Source organism: Anarrhichthys ocellatus, unplaced genomic scaffold (assembly GCF_004355925.1).
Source record: "Anarrhichthys ocellatus isolate YVR2014 unplaced genomic scaffold, GSC_Weel_1.0 scaffold167, whole genome shotgun sequence".
In the NCBI taxonomy this organism is placed as follows: domain Eukaryota; kingdom Metazoa; phylum Chordata; class Actinopteri; order Perciformes; family Anarhichadidae; genus Anarrhichthys; species Anarrhichthys ocellatus.
The window spans coordinates 2,131-23,243 of NW_022280197.1; the positions used below are offsets into that span (position 1 = coordinate 2,131).

At 41.1% G+C, this 21,113-nt stretch overlaps 1 protein-coding gene across 3 annotated transcripts; it reads left to right on the forward strand.

Annotated features, from left to right (window-relative positions):
- Positions 1-3,550: 3,550 nt before the first annotated feature.
- Positions 3,551-20,678, forward strand: LOC116400406 (vascular endothelial zinc finger 1-like). 3 transcript variants are annotated; one of them, XM_031878219.1, is made up of 6 exons: positions 3,551-7,362; positions 10,706-10,775; positions 12,638-12,806; positions 15,055-15,096; positions 15,732-15,797; positions 15,986-20,678. In XM_031878219.1, exons 1-6 carry the CDS (start codon positions 6,584-6,586, stop codon positions 16,351-16,353), a joined length of 1,494 nt encoding a protein of 497 aa, XP_031734079.1. In that variant the 5' UTR covers positions 3,551-6,583; the 3' UTR covers positions 16,354-20,678. The 3 variants fall into 3 exon arrangements, with proteins under 3 accessions (XP_031734079.1, XP_031734081.1, XP_031734082.1); XM_031878221.1 differs by lacking the exon at positions 15,732-15,797; XM_031878222.1 differs by lacking the exons at positions 15,055-15,096; positions 15,732-15,797.
- Positions 20,679-21,113: the final 435 nt, after the last annotated feature.

A 21,113-nucleotide genomic window follows, 5' to 3' on the forward strand; every position in this document is an offset into this window, starting at 1 on the left:
GAACCAATAACATAGCAGATTATCAATACTTCAATTTAATTTATTTTTTATACCCCAAAATCACAAATTTGCCTCAGAGGGCTTTACAATCTGTGTACATACGACATCCTCTGTCCCAGGACCCTCACATTGGAACAGGAAAAACCCTTTAACAGGGAAGGAAGAGACCTTAGGGAGAGCAACAGAGGCAGGATCCCTCTACCAGGATGGACAGAAGTGCAATAGATGTCATGTGTAATTCAATTTATTATTAATGAAAACTCCACGTACAAGCACAATTTGGAAACCTTTTTTATCCAATTTCTCCTCTCCAAACATCTTAGTTTGCACATATTTAGATAAGAGAAGTATTTTGCTGGTGGTGTGCTCACGAACCCTTTTAATAAGTTCAGTGTTTGGACCCCTGTTATTATAGAATCCTGCTTACGTCCGTGGTTGCCAGTAAGTGGCGCTATGACTATGAGTTAATCAGTGGTGGGCCGTCAGGGCCTGCAAGGCCTTCTCTGCTGGCCTAAACAGAATCACAAAGCTATATCTATTTTATAATTTAATAATTTTTCTTAAATACACACTACATGTATTATAATTTATAAAAATATTTTTCCCATTATCTTATTTTCTCAATGCACAGCTACTGTCTTCCTCAGTTGCTCTGCTTCCAGTGCAGCTTGTTTTAAGTAGAGCTTTTATCCAATCAGATCTCACCTCTGTGTCTCTAGGTAAGAAGAGAGGCCCGAGGCCTGCAGACTCACAAGTGCATCCATGTGCAGTTTAAATGAATGGGGGCGATATTGTTGATTGTCATAGTCTTCAACCAATCAGATCTTTAGTTTGACATGTTGGGCATATTCTTTTTTATGTGCCAGAGCCTGCTAGCTGGCCTAAGTACGTCAGCATTACGTGCTGCTCAGTTTCCAAGTGCAGCTCAGCAGTGAGGTACAGCGTGTGCTGTGATTGGTCAGTGGGCGAGCACGTGACTATCGTGAAACGAAAATTAACAGCAGAGGCTTAGTCGGTGTTGTGAATCACATCACGTGATGCAGCTCAGCCAATCAAATATGGGCATTCTGACAGGTTTCCTGACTCGAGTGAGATGTACCACACACCGTGACACATGGGGGAGAGACAAGGAAAGACATTGCAGAGCAGTACGTTTAATGTTCAAGTTGTGAAAGTAAAATCATAAGACATCTCTTTGTCATTAATGAATGATGGTGGGTCCCACAGCCAGACCAGCTGAGAACCACTGTCAAAATGCAGAAGCTTAACTTCAGGAAAATATGTTTTCCACATGAGTGTGGAAAACATATTTTCCTGAAGTTAAGCTTCTGCATTTTCCAAATGCTCAAGTACTATTCAAACGTATTGTAAGCCTCGTACCGAACGGTTTAATATGAATACGTACATAGTTACAGCCTTAGAAATTAAAAATAAGTGTGGCGCAATCATGTGGTTATAAGGTGGTAGTTCAGCTGCAGGACAGCAGTGAAGGCCTAGGTATAAAATGCACAGCCCGCCACTGGAGTTAATATTGGCATGCAGACACTCATCAAGCACGTCAAGTTTGGGACAGTTTTGGCAAAGTACAGTCGAGTTACAACAGCTTGATGTATGATGGTGAACCATGTAAAATGGCCGGCACACCAAGTCCACGTCGTTCGATGAAACCTCAAGCTTTTAGTAACTTTTAATCGCTAACAGCTGTTTGTGTGGCGTCTCTTCTTGTTTCCTTCACCTACATTCCCCTGTCCCTCCATGTACAGCTTCTTATCGCCCTCTATCTACCAACGTACATTTATAACAAATACCACACATATTACAGTTACAATCAACGTTGTGTATGTGTGTATATATATGTATGTGTATGCATACATGTGTATGTATGTATTGTGGCAACCCGGGGGACGTGGAGGGAAGATTCAGAGATAAAACAGGAGACTCAGAGACAGTAACCATATAACAAAAAGTGTCCTTTAATAAACAGGGTAGGGTAAAGCGGGATAGGGTCAAACTCAACAAAAGATTCCTCCCGGTCGGGGTCTTTGGCCTTCGGTCTACACCCAGTGTGAGACGATTCCTCCGTCCTGTTTGGGCAGAGCAGAGGAGAGAGGTGAGTCCGCTTAATTACCTCCGGTCTGCTGTCTCCTCTCCAGAGGTTCAGGAGATCCTTGTATCCTCTGCCCAGTCTGTCTGCCGCTGCTGCTTCACAGCCCTGGGAACATATGCTCATTCTAATTAGCTCATGGGCTGCAGGTGTGACCACTGCCACGTGCCTAGTGGCTGCAGCACCTGCACCGGATAGTATACTCCCTCTATCACCTCCCCCAACCTGAGCTTGGGGATCCGCCTCCTGTGCTGTGTCTGCTCGGCTTTTCCCCCTGGTTTGCCACACACCCCTCCACCAGCTCCAGGTGGGGGCTAGGAGCGTCGAGAATTGTCTAATCAACCAAAAATTTCGCGGATCCCCTGCAGTACCTGGGGGTCCGTGGACCCTCTGTTGAAGACCTCTGGTTTAGAGCATAGACCCCTAAGACTTTTTTTAAGTCTACATGTGATACATCTGCTTACCAAATTTTATACATCTAGGTAGTGCTGGGTGGCATATCAGACTGCAATTTTTGCCACGACTGCCTTGCTTGCCAAATTTCAAGATCTTACCAGTACCCCAAGCACCTCCTTTTCGCGATGAGACGTATGATAATAATAATAAACATCAGAATAACAATAGGTCCTCCGCTCCGACTACGTCGGTGCTCAGGCCCTAATTACACTTGCAAATAAAAATATCCCCATGGTTGAAATTATGAGATAGAAAGTCATAACTACGAGATAGAAAGTATAACTTTTAATATCATATATATGTATGTATGTATGTATGTATATATATGTCTAAATTCTAAGATACTTTAACACAACAGTCATAGAAGCAGCTCTTCATAGGTTACCCTACATTTGACATAGAAATGGATTGTGAGTACATTGAAGACTACTTTAAACGTGGATTTACAACACATGAAATACTTCACGTGGGGTTGTACTCGGCAAACGCACCCGTGAAAGGATTTTAAGCAAGAAGCAGCTCTGGCGTAGAAAGAATAAAACCGATGTGGCTGAGGTAGCAACCTTCCTTGAACAACAACTGGAAACATCTGGTCAGTGTCATTGTTACAGATGGATGCACCAAAAGTGCCATGGGAATATTTTTGTTATCAAGTCTAACTTTTCATCTTTTTTTTGTAAATAAAAATGTTGCTGCCAGAAATGGGCTTCCATATAAAAGGCATGATTGTCTTAAAATTGAAGTCTATGCTGCTTCACAAGCATAGTACAGTGACCATAAACTACATCTCCCCCAATGCATGTAGACTTTGTGACCTGCAAAATGACGGCATCCTGCCGCTAGACGGGATTTATATTATAACAGAAATGTGCGTAAATATATTTTTACATTTATATAACTGCATGTGCAATATTTTTACACTTGAATAAACAATAATCAAATGCAGTTATTTAACAATATGTTAGGAAGTAGTTACATTTATATAGTCTTACAGTTACAACCGGCCCTTTGAGGGCAACCATAATGCTGATGTGGCCCTGAGTGAAAATGAGTTTGACACCCCTGTCCTCTATAACTGCTGTTGCTGTTCATGTTGCTAACGTTGCTAGCTCTCCTGCTGACTTCAACAAGGATCTGTTGCTCATAATGTGTCATTATCAGACTAGCCGTAATGCCGATCTCCAGATATTTTTACTGAATATTCTGCAGTAAAACTTTTATTACACTCAGATGGTTAAATCCATGGACTCCCTGGCCATTTTATATCCAAAATGCTCCCACTGCCAATTAACAGCACTTTAATAAGGCTGGAGTGTTGGTTCCCTCTGAAATGTTTACAAGTCTTCAGGCGAGTGGCACGACTCCCACACATACACACAATGTATTTCAATGCAGGAATCAGGACACCATGGATATCACAGCCTCTTTCATTTGTATCGTTATTAAACTGGGATTTACATATTCCCAGTTATTACAAAATGGTTAATCCCAACATCCCTAATTGAAATACAAAAGGATATAGTTCATGTAATATATTTTTGATATTTGGCGTTCATGTATCGATGCAATATTGCCCCATATAACGACATTTATCACGGTTATCTGGTAATTCAATAGTCTATGAAATAACTTCATGGTAAAGCCTATTTATGTATACTCCTGTGTGCTTTGAAAAACTTGACAAACAAAAAGTACTCAGTATTCAGAACTTCAGTGCAAAATTAACTAATTAAATAAATCTAGGCCTCACCTACATCTCATCTAAATAAAAATGTGTAACAAATGTAATTCAGGTGATAAATGCAGCATTTTACAGGACAGGTAGCTAACATCAAGGCCCATATTAATGGATACACTCCATGGTCCGAATCAACTTCATGTAAGTCCTACATAACCCTGCTGATTAAGATATTGAGTTGGTTATGATAACAGAGGTTAGCTGTGGAGAGAAATTTTGTTCTACTTTTAGACCTGCTTTGTTCACATTCGGTGTAAAAGCAATATACAAGTGATGGCCATGTAGTGTGCTAACATCAACCATTCATTTACATGTCTGTTGTCTGGGTGTGTGCGCTGCTTCTCCATAGATTTGATTTATCCGTTAACCGTTGTATGTAGTACAACAGAGGTACTGTTTCTACATGTGGCCACAAACACTGTTAACACTTTTCTGTATTCTGTCATCGGTCCCCACTCTAAATATGCTTGTAGTGGGGGCCGATGTGTGGCAAACTTTACAGAACATGGTTTTCTGGTCCGTGTCTGACTTTGGTACGAGCTCTCCTTGGTTTGGAGCATGTTGTGCTCTCTCGAAGCAAAACAGCTGTTCTCTCCAGCTTCGCTGCGCTCTAGCTCCTACATGCAAAGAACGTAAAGAATCGACCAAATTACCTACATTTTGCTGACATCACGATAGAAACGTTATCGAACAAAAACACAATAGACATTTTTATTTCATTTGACAGTATATCGTCATATCGCCCAGCCCTACTGTACAAAACATCAATTGATATGCTCTCCTCAAAACCACAAGACTTCATTGCCAGACTCTGCAATTTTACCTCATGAATCATTGTAAAAAGCACCTCATTCAAACTCGGAAGGAATCTCATCAAAACTGTTGAACAGTGGAAAGACTAACCAAGACAATCATCAAGTCTACAGAAGCTTGGCATTAGTAGTTTTAATGATGTATTATGAGCTGCTTCGAGCTAGTGTGAGGAAGTTAAACGGGTCGTAATTCCCTCTCTATCTGTTTCATATTGCTGTGAATATGCAGTGTTTCCCATTATTACCTAGACTCTTGAGGACCACCAAGTCTATTCTGTCCTGCCACAGTTTCATAATGAACGGAAAATAGTTCTACACTCAATGGGTAGGCTGGTTTGGCTCTCCGCATGCGCGTTTCCTCCACAGTGGACAGTGACCGGCTCCAGTTGGGCTCTGAAAATGAAAGTGGCTCGTGTCAGCGTTACAGCTCTCTGTCTGCGGGGAGCGACGGGAGTTCCGTTTTCCTGGCGTGACTGTCCTCGGTACAGTCTTAAAATATGGAGCCCATCTCATTTACAGTGCTTCGTGAGTGTAACTTCTTTGCTGTGTCATCATCATTCATATTTATGCAACCTATACACAACCAATGTGTTTATGATTAAGTTATTTACTAGAACTCAGAATAAAGTAAAAGTACTTCTACTTAAGCTACATTCAAAATGTAGCTTAAGTAGAAGTACAAACTTATTGGCATTCAATTTTTTTACTAAAAGTATACTCATTATGTAGATGCCCATATCCAATAATATATTTATGGTAGGCCTAGATCACTGATGTACTAATATGATAATCACTTTTAATGTCGCAACTGGTAAAGGTGGAGCTCATTCAATTTTATTTTAGAAAGCATTAATGCCGATTTGTCAATCGCACATTTTTTACTGATTGACAGCTGATAATGTTGAGGACCGCGAATAGATCACATTTCATTTTCACCTCCCCGATCAAACAACTGCATGAGGCATTACACCTGCCCGAGCACAGAGTTTACTTGCCCCAGGCAAGCGTTAATGTTGAGTAAAGTCTGCATCACAGCTTTCATTTGTTCATTATTTCATATAGTGTCAGTGTTTTGTATATCTGTGGAGAGTAGGGCTTTCCTCAATCAAAGAAATTCTTTGACTCTCTAACAACACTCACTTGATTTTATTGACAGACTTTAAAAATTTGTGGAGTTTCTCCTCAAATAATCATGCAAAGGCACCACTTTAAATCTTCTGATTACTAAAGATGGGCTCATTTGTTTCTCAGAAATAAGTAATTCAACATGAAAAGAGCCTAAAGAACAAGTAATGGACTAGAGATCTTAGTTGGTAGCCCTTGTGGATAGAAACCAAGAGACTTCCATATACTTTATCTGCTCTCCTGATAGCCAATATTTTACTCTTTTTGAGCAGAAACACTCCCTCCTTCCCGCTCTATTGGTCCTTAGCTTTAAATGTGGTTTGAGGATGTGTATTAACATACTTTTACATGGCTCCATCTTTCTCATTACAGCAGGCCAATGAGGCTCTGCATCACCAGCACCAAGTAGCCGGGAACAGCCTCTTGCCCTTGCTCAGTTCTGGAACGGAACCACCTGATCAGAAACCAGTGCTGCCCATTCCCTTGGACCAGAAACCCCCCGTCAGTGCTGCAGAACTTCTTAAAGACAATGTGGCTAGTGGGACTGGGGGAGGAGGTGGTGGGGGACCTCTAGTTGCTGTGGTCAAAAAGGAGCCTAAATCAAAGACACCCTTCATCTGTGGCTACTGCAACAAGGCTTTCCGGGACAGCTACCACCTCCGGCGGCACGAGTCTTGCCACACTGGGATTAAGATGGTTTCGCGGCCTAAGAAGACACAAACAGCCCCCACCATGGTGCCGCTCATATCCACTGTACCACGTGAGAACAGTGGAAACCCTTCATACATTACTACTATAGCTGGTATCCTGACTACAGCTACCACATCCACATCCACAGGCACCAGCATCATGACCCCAATGCAACACCAACAGCAGCAGAGCATCCCTAAGAAACCCCCCAAACCAGTGAAAAAGAATCACGGTTGCGACATTTGTGGTAAGGCCTTCAGAGATGTTTACCACCTCAACCGCCACAAGCTGTCGCACTCTGATGAGAAGCCGTTTGAGTGTCCCATCTGCCAGCAGAGGTTTAAGAGGAAGGATCGCATGACATACCATGTCCGTTCCCATGATGGTGGAGTTCACAAGCCTTACATCTGCTCTGTCTGTGGGAAGGGCTTCTCCAGGTATGTGGACATAATTTATTATAACCTGACTGCTGATCTTTGCTAATGGAATGAGGAGTGTAGCAAATCAGTGTAATGTTTTCACTTATTTTGACTCCGTGTCCTAAATGCAACACTATCAGGTTGAGGTGGACAAAGAATGGATCAGTTTTCGATCAGCTTCTTTTCAGCCGATACTTATCGGTTAATGTAAAATTTGTTTAAATCTAAAATAATTCATTGTGTCTATTCAGCAAATTATTTTACAATAAAGTCTGGAAGTCTGGTCTGAAATTACAGTTTCCTGTAAAATGGTGTTTGATTATCAATCTTGCTGTTGAAAGAACTCACTGATAGTTTGTGTGGAATTTGAATTGATAATTGTTTTTCTGACCAATAGTTAGACATATTTTTAATGCTTGGACATGTTGTACATACTGTGAATTTGTTTTTTTTCTTCATATCCTCTTTAGTTACAATCCTGTATTTTTTTTTCCATTTTTTGTCCATTGACGCTAGAAATAATGTAGTGCAAATATTCCACCAGTTCCTGTGTCCACTATGTGGCGCAAGAGAACACGTGTAAACATGCATTATGTTGCTCTATATCAAGTATAGACCACATCATTTAAATGTCATGTAAATCGGATTCCGTTTGTCACATAACGCTGTCTTCTTGTTGCCAGTAGGTGGCGCTATGACTTTGAGTGACAATTGGCTTGTAGACATCCTCAGGCCATGACTGTTATCAAGTTTGGGACAGATTTGAGCAAGTCCAGTGGAGTTACATCAGCTTGTTTTTTAATGGCGAATCACGTACAATGGCCGCCACGGGTACACCATTCCATCAAACGTAAAGCATTGAGTAACTTTTAATTGCAACGGTCTTTAGATTATACTGAACAAATTTGAAGTGGACCTGACAAAGTCCCTAGGAGGAGTTCGTTAAAGTATATAGTGACTAGAAATCATGGGAAAATTCACACAAAATTCAAAATGGCCGACTTCCCGTTAATTTTAGAGCATTGTCCCAAGACACTTTTCTTTAAGTCCATGTGATACATGTGCCTACCAAAATTCATACATGTAGGTCAAACGTAGCGCTGGGGCTGCATTTTTGAATATTTGTAGAGGGCGCTATCGAGTCAATTTGAAAGGGTCAAGCCAAAAAGCCATATGAAATATTTATTTCCATCACCTATGACACCTGTGCAAAGTCCCAAGGCCTGTTGAGCATCCTAAGCCACAGAAAAATAAGCTTCATTTTTCTTGGCGAATGACGCGTTACCACGGCAAAATAGTCCACCGCTTCCTGTATCCGCTGTGTGGCTCTACAAACACGCACCAACATGCATTATGTTGCTCTATATCAAGGATAAATCACATTGTGTAAAAGTCATGTAAATCGGATGCTGTTTGTCAGAAAACGCAGATTTCCTTGGCCAGCAGGTGGCGCTGTGAGTATTAGGGGAAATTAGCTTGTAGACATCCTCAGGACATGAGTGTTATCAAGCACGGGAAGTTTGGGACAAGTCGAGCTGAGTTACATCAGCTTTTTTCATGGGGCTTAGCCCGCTACAGCTAAGCCATTCCGTCAAACATAAAGCTTTTGATAAATTTTAATCACAACGGTCTTGACATTGTACTGACCAAATTTAAAGCGGATCTGACAAAGTCCCTAGGAGGAGTTCGTTAAAGTATAGCGACTAGAAATAGGTCAAAATCTATGGAAAAATGACACAAACATCGAATTGGCCGACATGCGGTATAGTTTGGAGCATAGTCCCAATAGACTTTTTTTAAGTTTTAAACATGTGCCTACCAAGTTTCATGCATGTACCTGAAACGCAGCACTGGGGCTACACTTTTGAAATATTGTAGGGGGTGCTATGGAGACAATTTACAACAACCAAGCCAAAAACCCATGCAAAATAGGTCTTCCCATCACTTACGACACATGTACAAAGTTCCATGAGTTTTTGAGCATCCCAAGCCACTGAACCATCAGCTTCTTTTTCAATGATGCGTTGTCACAGCAACAGTGTTCAACGAAAACTCACAATATTCATGATGAAGCATCTTCAATGTCTTAAGGCTTTCCTTACCAAATTTGAGACTGATCTGGTCAACTTTCTAGGAGGAGTAAATAAAAGTATAAAATGTGACTTTTCCTTTTGCCAGTAGGTGGCGCTATGAGTTATTGAAAATATTGACATGGATGTATGCTCAGACTTGAAGTAGCATCATGCAAATGTAATTTTTTGCAGATTGAACCTTTGAGTTATAACAACTCTATTGTTCATGCCGAATGAGGCCGCCACACCAGGTCAAGGTTCTTCCATGAAAACTCATGAATTTGATGACTTTTCATCACAAAGGTCTGAAGAGCATCCTGACAAAATTTGAAGTCGATCCCATTAATTCTGTAGGAGTTCGTTAAAGTACAAAGGCTGAAAAATACAAAAAGTGACAAAAAAGCACATCGCGGGTTTACTGTAGCGCCCCCTAGTGGTTGAATGAAATTAAAATGTTACGATGTGTTACAGGATGCAATGTGTACATATGCTGCAAATTTGGTGATTTTAGGACAAATGGTTGACAAGTTATGTGTATTAATATATAAGCCACGCCCCTAAGACGTTTATTGGTCCATATCTTCTAAGCGCAAAGATATATCAAAAAGTCTTTGAGAACTTTTGATGATGTAGATCAAATAATGATTCAGAGCAAATTTGGTAGCAATCGGAATCAGCGTGTAGGAGGAGTTTGCAAAAATGTGTTTTTCACAAAATTCAAAATGGCGGAAAATGTAAGTAGGCGGAGCTAAGGGTCTGAGATGCTTTTTTGTAGAGCTAGCGGCCATTTTGAATTTCTATCAATGTAACTTACATCTATGATGTAACTCAGTTGAGTTACATCAGTTTATTTGATCATGGCGAAGGATTGAAATTCGCCGAGCTGCCACGTCGCCGCATTTAACAACTTCTTACAATCTTCACAATGAAGCATTATCAACGTCTTAAGGCTTTTCTGACAACATTTGAGAGGGATCCGATTAATCGGTGAGGAGCAGGATGTAAAAGTATACAACCTACAACTTCTTGTCGCCACTAGGTGACGCTATTACTATGACTCTAAATTGTCCCATAGATGTGTTCAGGGTCAGGATGTTATGACATGAGAGATTTGCCGCAGATTAGACAATTTACGGCCGAGTTACAACAACTTCCTGTTTTATTTTGCAGATTGAATAATGTACCTTTGAGTTATAACAACTGCCCTAATCTCTTATGTCAATGAAATAATGCCACTGGTAAAGCCAAAGGATTTCCATTTTCTTCCTTGTCTTCATCTCACCCTGCAGACCGGATCACCTAAGCTGTCATGTCAAGCATGTCCATTCCTCAGAGAGGCCATTTAAGTGCCAAGTAACGGTAAGAGTCATCACTCTCTGCAAAAAGCAAAAATGCTCACCTACAGTGGGTACGGAAAGTATTCAGACCCCTTTAAATTTTTCACTTTGTTTCATTGCAGCCATTTGCTAAAATCAAAAAAGTTCATTTTATTTCTCATTAATGTACACTCGGCACCCCATCTTGACAGAAAAAAACAGAAATGTAGAAATTTTTGCAAATTTATTAAAAAAGAAAAACTGAAATATCAAATGGTCATAAGTATTCAGACCCTTTGCTCAGTATTGAGTAGAAGCACCCTTTTGAGCTAGTACAGCCATGAGTCTTCTTGGGAATGATGCAACAAGTTTTTCACACCTGGATTTGGGGATCCTCTGCCATTCTTCCTTGCAGATCCTCTCCAGTTCCGTCAGGTTGGATGGTGAACGTTGGTGGACAGCCATTTTCAGGTCTCTCCAGAGATGCTCAATTGGGTTTAGGTCAGGGCTCTGGCTGGGCCAGTCAAGAATGGTCACAGAGTTGTTCCGAAGCCACTCCTTTGTTATTTTAGCTGTGTGCTTAGGGTCATTGTCTTGTTGGAAGGTGAACCTTCGGCCCAGTCTGAGGTCCAGAGCACTCTGGAAGAGGTTTTCTTATATATCTGTACTTGGCCGCATTCATCTTTCCTTCAATTGCAACCAGTCGTCCTGTCCCTGCAGCTGAAAAACACCCCCATAGCATGATGCTGCCACCACCATGTTTCACTGTTGGGATTGTATTGGGCAGGTGATGAGCAGTGCCTGGTTTTCTCCACACATACCGCTTAGAATTAACGCCAAAAAGTTCAATCTTGGTCTCATCAGACCAGAGAATCTTATTTCTCATAGTCTGGGAGTCCTTCATGTGTTTTTTGGCAAACTCTATGCAGGCTTTCATATGTCTTGCACTGAGGAGAGGCTTCCGTCGGGCCACTCTGCCATAAAGCCCCGACTGGTGGAGGGCTGCAGTGATAGTTGACTTTGTGGAACTTTCTCCCATCTCCCTACTGCATCTCTGGAGCTCAGCCACAGTGATCTTTGGGTTCTTCTTTACCTCTCTCACCAAGGCTCTTCTTCCACGATTGCTCAGTTTGGCTGGACGGCCAGGTCTAGGAAGAGTTCTGGTCGTCCCAAACTTCTTCCATTTAAGGATTATGGAGGCCACTGTGCTCTTAGGAACCTTGAGTGCTGCAGAAATTCTTTTGTAACCTTGGCCAGATCTGTGCCTTGCCACAATTCTGTCTCTGAGCTCCTTGGGCAGTTCCTTCGACCTCATGATTCTCATTTGCTCTGACATGCACTGTGAGCTGTAAGGTCTTATATAGACAGGTGTGTGCCTTTCCTAATTAAGTCCAATCAGTTTAATTAAACACAGCTGGACTCCAATGAAGGAGTAGAACCATCTCAAGGAGGATCAGAAGAAATGGACAGCATGTGAGTTAAATATGAGTGTCACAGCAAAGGGTCTGAATACTTATGACCATGTGATATGTTAGTTTTTCTTTTTTAATAAATTTGCAAAAATTTCTACATTTCAGTTTTTTTCTGTCAAGATGGGGTGCTGAGTGTACATTAATGAGAAATAAAATGAACTTTTTTGATTTTAGCAAATGGCTGCAATGAAACAAAGAGTGAAAAATTTAAAGGGGTCTGAATACTTTCCGTACCCACTGTATATGCACATTTTGATATTTCACTCTAGTCTTTTCCTGTATGTGCTTTTGTCTGTATCGGAAAGCATCAATAAATGTTTTACTTTTTTACAAGCAAGGAGCTTACTTTTGTCTGTTATTGATGAAAGTTGTTGATAGTCACATGGTCATGTGTTAAGAGGAAAAAAACGATATTCACTGGTTTCTGTCCCAGGCCTGTACCTCCGCCTTCGCTACCAAAGATCGTCTGCGCTCCCACATGATCAGGCATGAAGGCAAAGTGACCTGCAACATCTGTGGTAAAATGCTAAGCGCTGCCTACATCACAAGTCACCTCAAGACGCACGGCCAGGCCAGCTTCAGCAACCCATGTAACAATAAAGGTAGGCAAGAGTGTCCTTTTACTTCTCGTAAAGCTCCTCACTACTTACTCCACCTTTTCACTTAACACTTAATCACTGGCAAAACTGTGACAACTGCCCATCCACACATATGGAGACTTCCCAAACCATTGACATGTTGGATACATTATTTGTCATGATACTGATTGGGGGTTTCTGTCAATATACCCCACTTGTTCAGCTGTGATTTAATGGACAGTGGACCTGGGCTACACACTATCAATGGCTGCTCCAGAAGTCAATTGTTCCTTCAGTTAGTGCCCTAACTGATCTGACATCAGCTTACAAGTTGAAATGTGGTTTTTAAGTTTTAAACCTGTAAAAGCATTTTTTCTGCTTGCAGTTTGTGTAGTAGAACTGCAGTCTTCACCCTTTTTTACGAGGAGCAGGCTTCTCAAAAACTGTTCAGGGCGTGGTGACCATTCCAATTACCCAATAGTTATGACTTTCTAAGTGTCCTGTCACCCTTACTGAATACAAGTCAGATACAGCTGCTGGATACAAGTGTTATTTTCAGGCAGAGTGTGTTGAGTAGAACTCTGCTGCCGTTGCGTTTTTTCATGCGGAGCATCCTGTTGCAACCATTGGGTTTGAGCTCTGTAATTCATCCCCATGCACGATGCTTAGAGTAATCAGTGTCTCTCCATAGGAGAGACACTGATTACTATTCAATTTAAATGAGCTATTTACAGTGCAAATAGCTAATGTGTGCATGTTCCATTCACTTACATTACGGTGCATTCAACCTCTAAACCAGAGGTCTTCAACAGGGGGTCCGCGACCCCTAGGGGTACTGCACGGGGGTCGTGACATTTTTGGTAGATTAAACAATTTTTCATATTTCTTTTATTTAAAAAAAATAAACATTTTTTTTCCCCAAACATGAATCTGTCCATTATTTTAATAGTTCAGTATTGTATGAAAGATAACAGGTATCTTTATGCATGGCAGTGGCACTAATAAGCCATCACTCATTTTTTGTTTTTTTGAGTTCGTAGCCTGTGTTCTGCTGTTGTTTTCCTGCTAAGCTAGTTTAGCGTAGCCTCCCAGAACACACACGGTGCCTCAGCTGTGTTTTGCTTTGGGGTTTTTTTGTTCCGGGTTCAGAGGTCACACAGCCCGTTGTCTCCTACGTGAGCGCAGTCCACCGAAAACATATTTCCCACAATTTAAGCTTCTGCATTTTCCAAATGCACTGGTATTATTCAAATGTATTGTTCGGTTCGTAAGCCTTGTCCCGAACGGTTTAATATGAATACGTGTATTGTTACACCCCTAGAAACGAATAATAACCGTAGCTGTGGCGCCATCATGAGGTGATTAGGAGGTGGTTCAACTGTAGGAAGACGGCACAGAAGGCCCAGGTATAAAATGCACGGCCCGCCTCTGATATATAGTACGGGGTCCCTGCTCCATCTCTCTATCAGTTTGGGGGTCCTTGGCCTGAAAAACGTTGAAGACCCCTGCTCTAAACAGTAAAAATGAGCATTGGGCAAAGGTACATTACCTAATCATGATGTGTTCAATTTCATTTTGTGAAATTAAGTATTTAGCGATAAACTTGAATTAATCCAGTTGTTTGAGGGAGAGTTTCTCACAGCAATATAAATAAGAAATTCAAGCTCTAAGCAGCTCATTTGAATTGTTTATGCAAATACCCAGCATAGATCATAGTAACAAAGTCATGTTTAACATTTCAAATTTTGACTTTTTTTTGTCAAATTCTCCATTGATTTTTAAAAATCTATTAATATGCCTACATTTTCCATTTCAGACAAGTAAGTTTAGCTATTGTACATGTAGAACAAGTGTAATGTCAAGCCTGGGGGTGTGGAATCTGAAAGGTGTGGGTGCTAGACGTTATTCAGCTGCATTACAGGAATTGTATGATTCAGCAATTTTGGAGCTTGACCCAAGGACAACAAGTCTGTCTCTGCTGCTACCATTGTAACTAATTTTTTTTATCTGTCTTTTGTATATCCCCAACTTAATGAAAGTGGCCTACCACTTAAAAGGAGAAGATGTGTTAGATGTCAGGAATAAGCTACGATAAACTAATTAATGGTGTATGTATGTATATATGAAGCCCCAGATAAAATGTTAAGTATTTAACACCCCATTCCCACGCCACATACACACAAGTTAACCATGCCAACTGTTGAAGCTGACTCCCAGATGATGGCACTGCTGCCCTGTGCTCTTGTAACCCTATGTCTGTATTTCTGAATAGGCATAAGTGACTGGCAGTGGAACCACTCAGGGCCACGAAAAGGTAATCCAGTAGCTAGCAGCAGAAACCCCGAAGTACTGAATTCTAACCTCTGCAAAACATAAGTGGCCAGTTTTTCTTCACGCACCATGTCACACAAGTACAGAAGCATTTCTTTTCTCTGAGGACTGTTGTAATTAAGGTTCTTAATTCTGCTAATATAAGGTTAAATTTCATGAAGCAGGATCAGTAGATCATTTAAATGAACCACACACTGGACCATAAACACTACCTGACCATCAGAGGTCATCTTGCACTACTCGGCTGTCCATTCTGTCCTGACTTTGACCAGATTGACCAGCTTTTTATTTACCTACTCTTCAAATGGAACAATAATAATAACAAAAATGATGATATCCCAGTTGAAATAGGGTCATAACTGACCCAGCTGCGAGCTAGCCACCTCACAGCATAGGTGAGACAAGTTGATGATGACCCTGTGATGTACTGGCCCTGAACTCAGCCGGGATGGTCAAATTGGCAGCCCTGCAGTATAGTGTGCATCCAGCCTTAGGCATACACAGAGCTTAAGTTGTCCTTCATAATGTGTTACTGTTTCAAATGAAAGTTCTGAATTCAAACTAATGGACAGTTAGCTGGTTAGTCTATTGATCCTGCTTTTTGAATTTACCCCTCAGGTGAGTTGACGGTAGGAGAGATTTTAAATAACTCCTTCCAAGTCCTAATTGACAACTCTCACAAAGGTAGGTTTCTTCAACAATATTATTACAGTTGACATAATGCATTAATGGTGTATTGACATTTTCAGTGACCGAGCTTAACAGCCAAGGAGCTGAGAGGGCTGTTGACTTTCCCTGTTTTGGAGGGGTAGTATATTTCCACGAGGTTGACCAGCCCTAACTCTACCCTTATCTGTCTTTGTTTTAAACAGATGGCAACACTGTGCATAACATCTCGGCCACTACGACGCCGGTCACCAACGCGGCAGCAATAACCTCGGCCCTGAATCGCGGTGGCATTGCCAGCAATCCCGTCACCATCGCTGCTCAGATGAACATCGGCACCAGTACGGTCAACATCACGTCACAGGTCAACCTGCAGCACCCCATCACCATCACTGGCCCTGTGAACCTGGCCTCCGTCAACATCCCCACAACGGCACACATGAATATCGTCCACCCGGTCGCCATCACCACTCCCATGGCCATGAATATCACCGGGCCACTCAACATTACCATGAGGTCCATGGAGAGCATGCCTTTTCTATCCCAAGTTCTGCCTTCCTCCCCTCCTTGGTAGAGCTTCTCGTAGTCTATGTAAGAGCCGATAATGTTTTAACTGCCTAATAATGGATGAGCCTGTCACATCTTAGTAAAACTGCCCTTTTGATGGGTTGATAGTGTTAAACTTGAAAAGGTAATAACTGATGTAATTAAACCACGTAGATAGTAACCAATGATTGTTACTTGCAGGAGTGATTACTGCATAATTTGTGAATTTTGAATTTTGTTTGTATTTATAGGAGAAAACATATTTCAAGTATCCATAATCATGATAGAAAAATAATAGTTTTGAGTGCTTACAGTCATTCATTGCAGAGTATTAGACAACATGGTAAAGTGAGATACGATAATGGTCACTTTTAGGGATGGGCAACATGGATACACCTGTCTATCATAGTACGAGTTTGATCTTATTTTGTTTTAGATATTGTAATATAGGACATTTCTAGAAATGTAATAGAGAAAGGTTTCATTGATACCAGATGGGACTTTCTGTTCTTAGCTAACCCAGTGAATTTATTTCTTGACAAATCAAGGTACTTCATCACATTGATGCAAAACTTCTGTAAATCAAAATATTACCTTTAAGCAGTCCTGCTCATAGATATGCGACATTGCCCACACTGGCCTAATATACCAAAATGGAGGGATACCTCAGTGTAAACGGTAACATTTCTAACAAATATCAAGTTATTGTCGTCTCAAATATATCATATGGCTCAGCCCGAGTCCACGGTGTTACTCACTGCCGTAGTTTGTTGTGTTGGTCAAGTCTTTCTCATTCCTACTAGTTGGGTTTCTGAGGGCCATGTCATTCTCAAATATGAACAGATAAACTGGTTTGACAAAAAATGTTATAACTTCATTCATTTTTCTCTGTTATCAACCACATTTCAGTGTTCATCAGGTCTAGAGCTGTCAATGCGTGATCCAAGAATGGAACTCCAGTTGTGTGATAACAGGAGATCCTATGGGGGGAGGAGAATTAACACCACTTCGCACATGCGAGTGGCCTCCAATCTCCACCAGCTGACAAAGACCATGAAATATAGTTGAAAGCGCTGAAAAATAGCCAGCAAATGGTCCTGAGGTCCAGATTACTTCTTCAAGGTGAAGCGTCTTCAGGCTCAGATAAACGTCATTTTGTGCAGATATTCCGTGTACATAATATTTTATGCCAAAGATTTTCTAAGTATCGTGTTTTCCCCTAAATGTTATATTTTAAAAGATAAGGGGAAAACCTTTAAACGGCATTTGGACCATCATAGGACACTTCAATTCTCCTCTTGGAAACCCAGAGTAATGAAATTGGCGCCTCAGGTGGGGCTGTCTTCCCCCTGTCTGCCTGACTCATGTTCTATCAGAAGCCAACAATACCCATTATCATTGCAATAATAATTCTCCTATTTTTAACATGTGATAATGTGTATATTAATGTTAAATTGTTGGCATTACTAGTAGTACACAGGAACAAGTTTCATTATACTCTTTAACCAAAAGAGTATTTGCTTCCACTTTGGTGTAAAATTATTTGGCAGTTATTACAACACCAGCTGCTGCATTGTCGCCCGTGTTTTGTTTTTTAATCCTTTGCGCCCCCCCCCCCCCTTCACACCAGGGTAGTTTGCTGTATGGTGACAGATAGCTGAGGGTGAGCCAGCTCGTTGCAGCAGTGTTGGCCTTAAACACATAATATGCCTTGGAGAGGCAGCTTTCAGAGCCCTGCTCCACAATTCTTTCAGCTCGATTCAGCTGCTGAAGGACGAGCCTCTTAAAAGCGGCCACTTAACGATTTCTTCAACTGGGCATCCGACTTCAAATCTGGGTGAAATGTGAGGCCTTACTCGACCTTTAGGCTTTGGTAAACAGCTCCTTGAGTTAAAGTGTATTGCCATGTTCTTACATGCTTCCTCTTAAGGCATATTTTGTAAGGTTTTTTTCTGTTATTTTAGTAGACTTATCAGTATTTGATAGTTTATGTATTTTAAAGTTTCATTGCAAAATACAAAGCTTCCATTTGGAGAGAGAGTGAGTTTAGCCTCTGTTTACCCCCCCCCCCCCATGTCTGTGTTTTAAACTTGCAGTCAGTCGACACTGCTGGATACTCTACACAAGTCTATCTGTCACAGCTGTTTGAGAATGTTTGAATGTATTTATACCATGCCAGTTGGTACAGCTAAGAGGAAACATCTCGTACTGAAAGCATGTCCCTTAAAATGGCAGTATTATCAAAGGTCAAATAATCAGAAATGTTGATGACTGAAGACATTTGAACTCTCGAGGTCCCAGTGGTATGTTTACTTTAGCAGGTATAGGATCCCCGTCACTGTCACGCAGACTCAGGAAGGTTACTGAGAATAGTCTTTTAAACCATGTTCAGCTTTTCACACACTGGTCATTTCTTTGTAAATATGAAACACTTATTTTATTGCCTGTTACCTGTGTGAGAGGGAGCATCTCTACTTACCATAGGCTAGCAATGCAAGAACTATATCACCACTGAAGTGGCCATCCAAGGAGAGGGAACCCATCAGAGACTAATTAACGGATAAGGCTTGTGTTGCTTTAAGTTGTCAACAAATCCCATAAAAAGGCCAAAAAGCTACTAATATTACTAACTAATATCTGTGTAGCTACGGTTTGACACAGCTTATGCCTCCAATACCATAGAATTCTATTGTTATCCAACAACAACTGAAAACGCATTGAGGAGCCATACCATCTTCATTGACGTGACCACTGAGTGCAGTTGATTCCTGTCCTCTGCCCCACACGGTGCGCCTCCTCTGAGACTAAACCTGAAGCCACGGGGTTCTTTGAGGATCAGCGGTGCTCTGTTCTCATTGAAGGAACATGTCAGTCAGCGCAGCGGCAGGCCTCTTGTTTATATTTTTATTAGCTTTTGGAAAACAGATTAGTGGCACAGTGTTGGCAATATCCGATTATGTCCCAGGGTTCCCTGGTGGAGTGAGTCTTGAGGAACACAAGTGAATTAGTTAGTAGATGTGAAGCCTGTTTGTAGTTAAGGGACTTTTTCAGTGCAGGAACTCTGAACACTGGCAGCAGACTGTAGGCTGTGCACACTACAGAAGAGTGGTACTTTAGAGGGGCATTTCACTTTGGTGGAATGAGTCAATGATCATAGTTCACCTGGCCACATCTGCACATTGGCTGCCCAGATGTTTGGCCCCTTAGTTTCATTGTGTGCATGCCACACAGTCCACCAAGGGAGATGTTCTCATGTGTAATGGCATTGTGATCTTGAAATTTGATTCATTTCCCATCTGTACTTTTTATTTTTAGTCAATGTTGCGTGTGGATGACTGAGCTTGTCCAGTGTAGGTTTGAGTTCAACAACCATTATTAGGCTAGTGACTTTTTATGAAAACAAAACACTAAAAAAAATTAGGATGAAAGGAGGTGTGTGATGTCATTTGTCCTTCTCCAGTTGCCGTAAAAAGTGTGCCTGAAATATTTTTGCAAGACTTTTCAACACGTTGACGCTTCCTCCTGTAGATGTGCTGTGTGATGGAACAGTGTGTGAGGGAAGCCTTCAGAGGGCCCAAACTATGTTGTGATGAGTTCATTCTTTCTAAACCTGCGGAGAGAAGTTCTGCTACTTCAGGAACAACTTTTTATTTGGGCCAAGGTCGTGTAGATGTATCAATGACATTTAACTATTTAGTTTCATTTTTGTTTTTGTTTTTTTTTTACTCCAACCGTATGTGAAAAACATTATTTGGCCAAATAATGATTTGGAAGATTCTTTTTATTTTTCTGTGAAGTTTGTATGATGAATTTGGCAGATGTGAAGGCAAATGAATGTATATCTTTGTACAAAGCATTTAGTTCAGAGGACATGTTAGTTATGACAGACACATGCAAGACAAAATAACCTTTTATAAATCTTTTTGTATTAGAACATTAACAATGGTAAGTTTTGTATATACGAAGGCTAGGCTTTCTGATTAGCAGAAAGGTAAAACATTCCTACATTTTTTTTAAATGTATGTCCATTGAGAATAATTATGTAAAGATATGCGCAATGTTTTATGTGCCTTTTTATTTGGGTTTGTCTAAATAAAAGAAAACAATAAAGCATGATTTTGGACTGTCCATGCTGAGTCTCAGAGGAAAGTCAATCCTCTCCATCTCAGCTGAATCTCTGGAGCGACTCCCCTGCACTCAAGACACTCTCCTCGATCAGGAGAGCGTTACTCCTTTCTGCTTTTAGTTGCTTTTCCTGGCTTTAGTCGAGGCTTCTGGGAGGCTGAGGTGGTTGCTGAAGTCCCCGGTCTTTCTGGATGTTTCTTATCTCCAGACTCCTCAGTGGCTTCACCGGCTCACTGGCTCACAGTTGGCCTGCTCATGATGAAAGTGCCTCTGTGACTTTGCTTGTTGGAGTGGATTGTGGGGGATTTTGTGCCAAACCATGGTCTGTATGTGACGACAAAAACATTTTGGTGTTTTTTTTCATTCTTTAACTATTAAACTTGGAAAATGTGATGTGCTGTGTGAAGTGTCTTTGTTTGACATTCAGTGGTTAACTGACACCTGAATGAGCAAAGATCTGATGCTGTACAATGTAAAGGAATAAAGGAATCTAGTTTACTGTCACCATTCTGTATTGTGTGTGGACCTAATTCTCCACATGCTTGTCTGTTTTTTTCTGATTTGGGTTCGGTCCCTAAGCTAGCGTTTACTGTTTAAACATGCCTTTGCACAAAGAACGGTCCATGAAGAAGTGATTTTCCCAGTTTGGTGTGGAAGAACTTG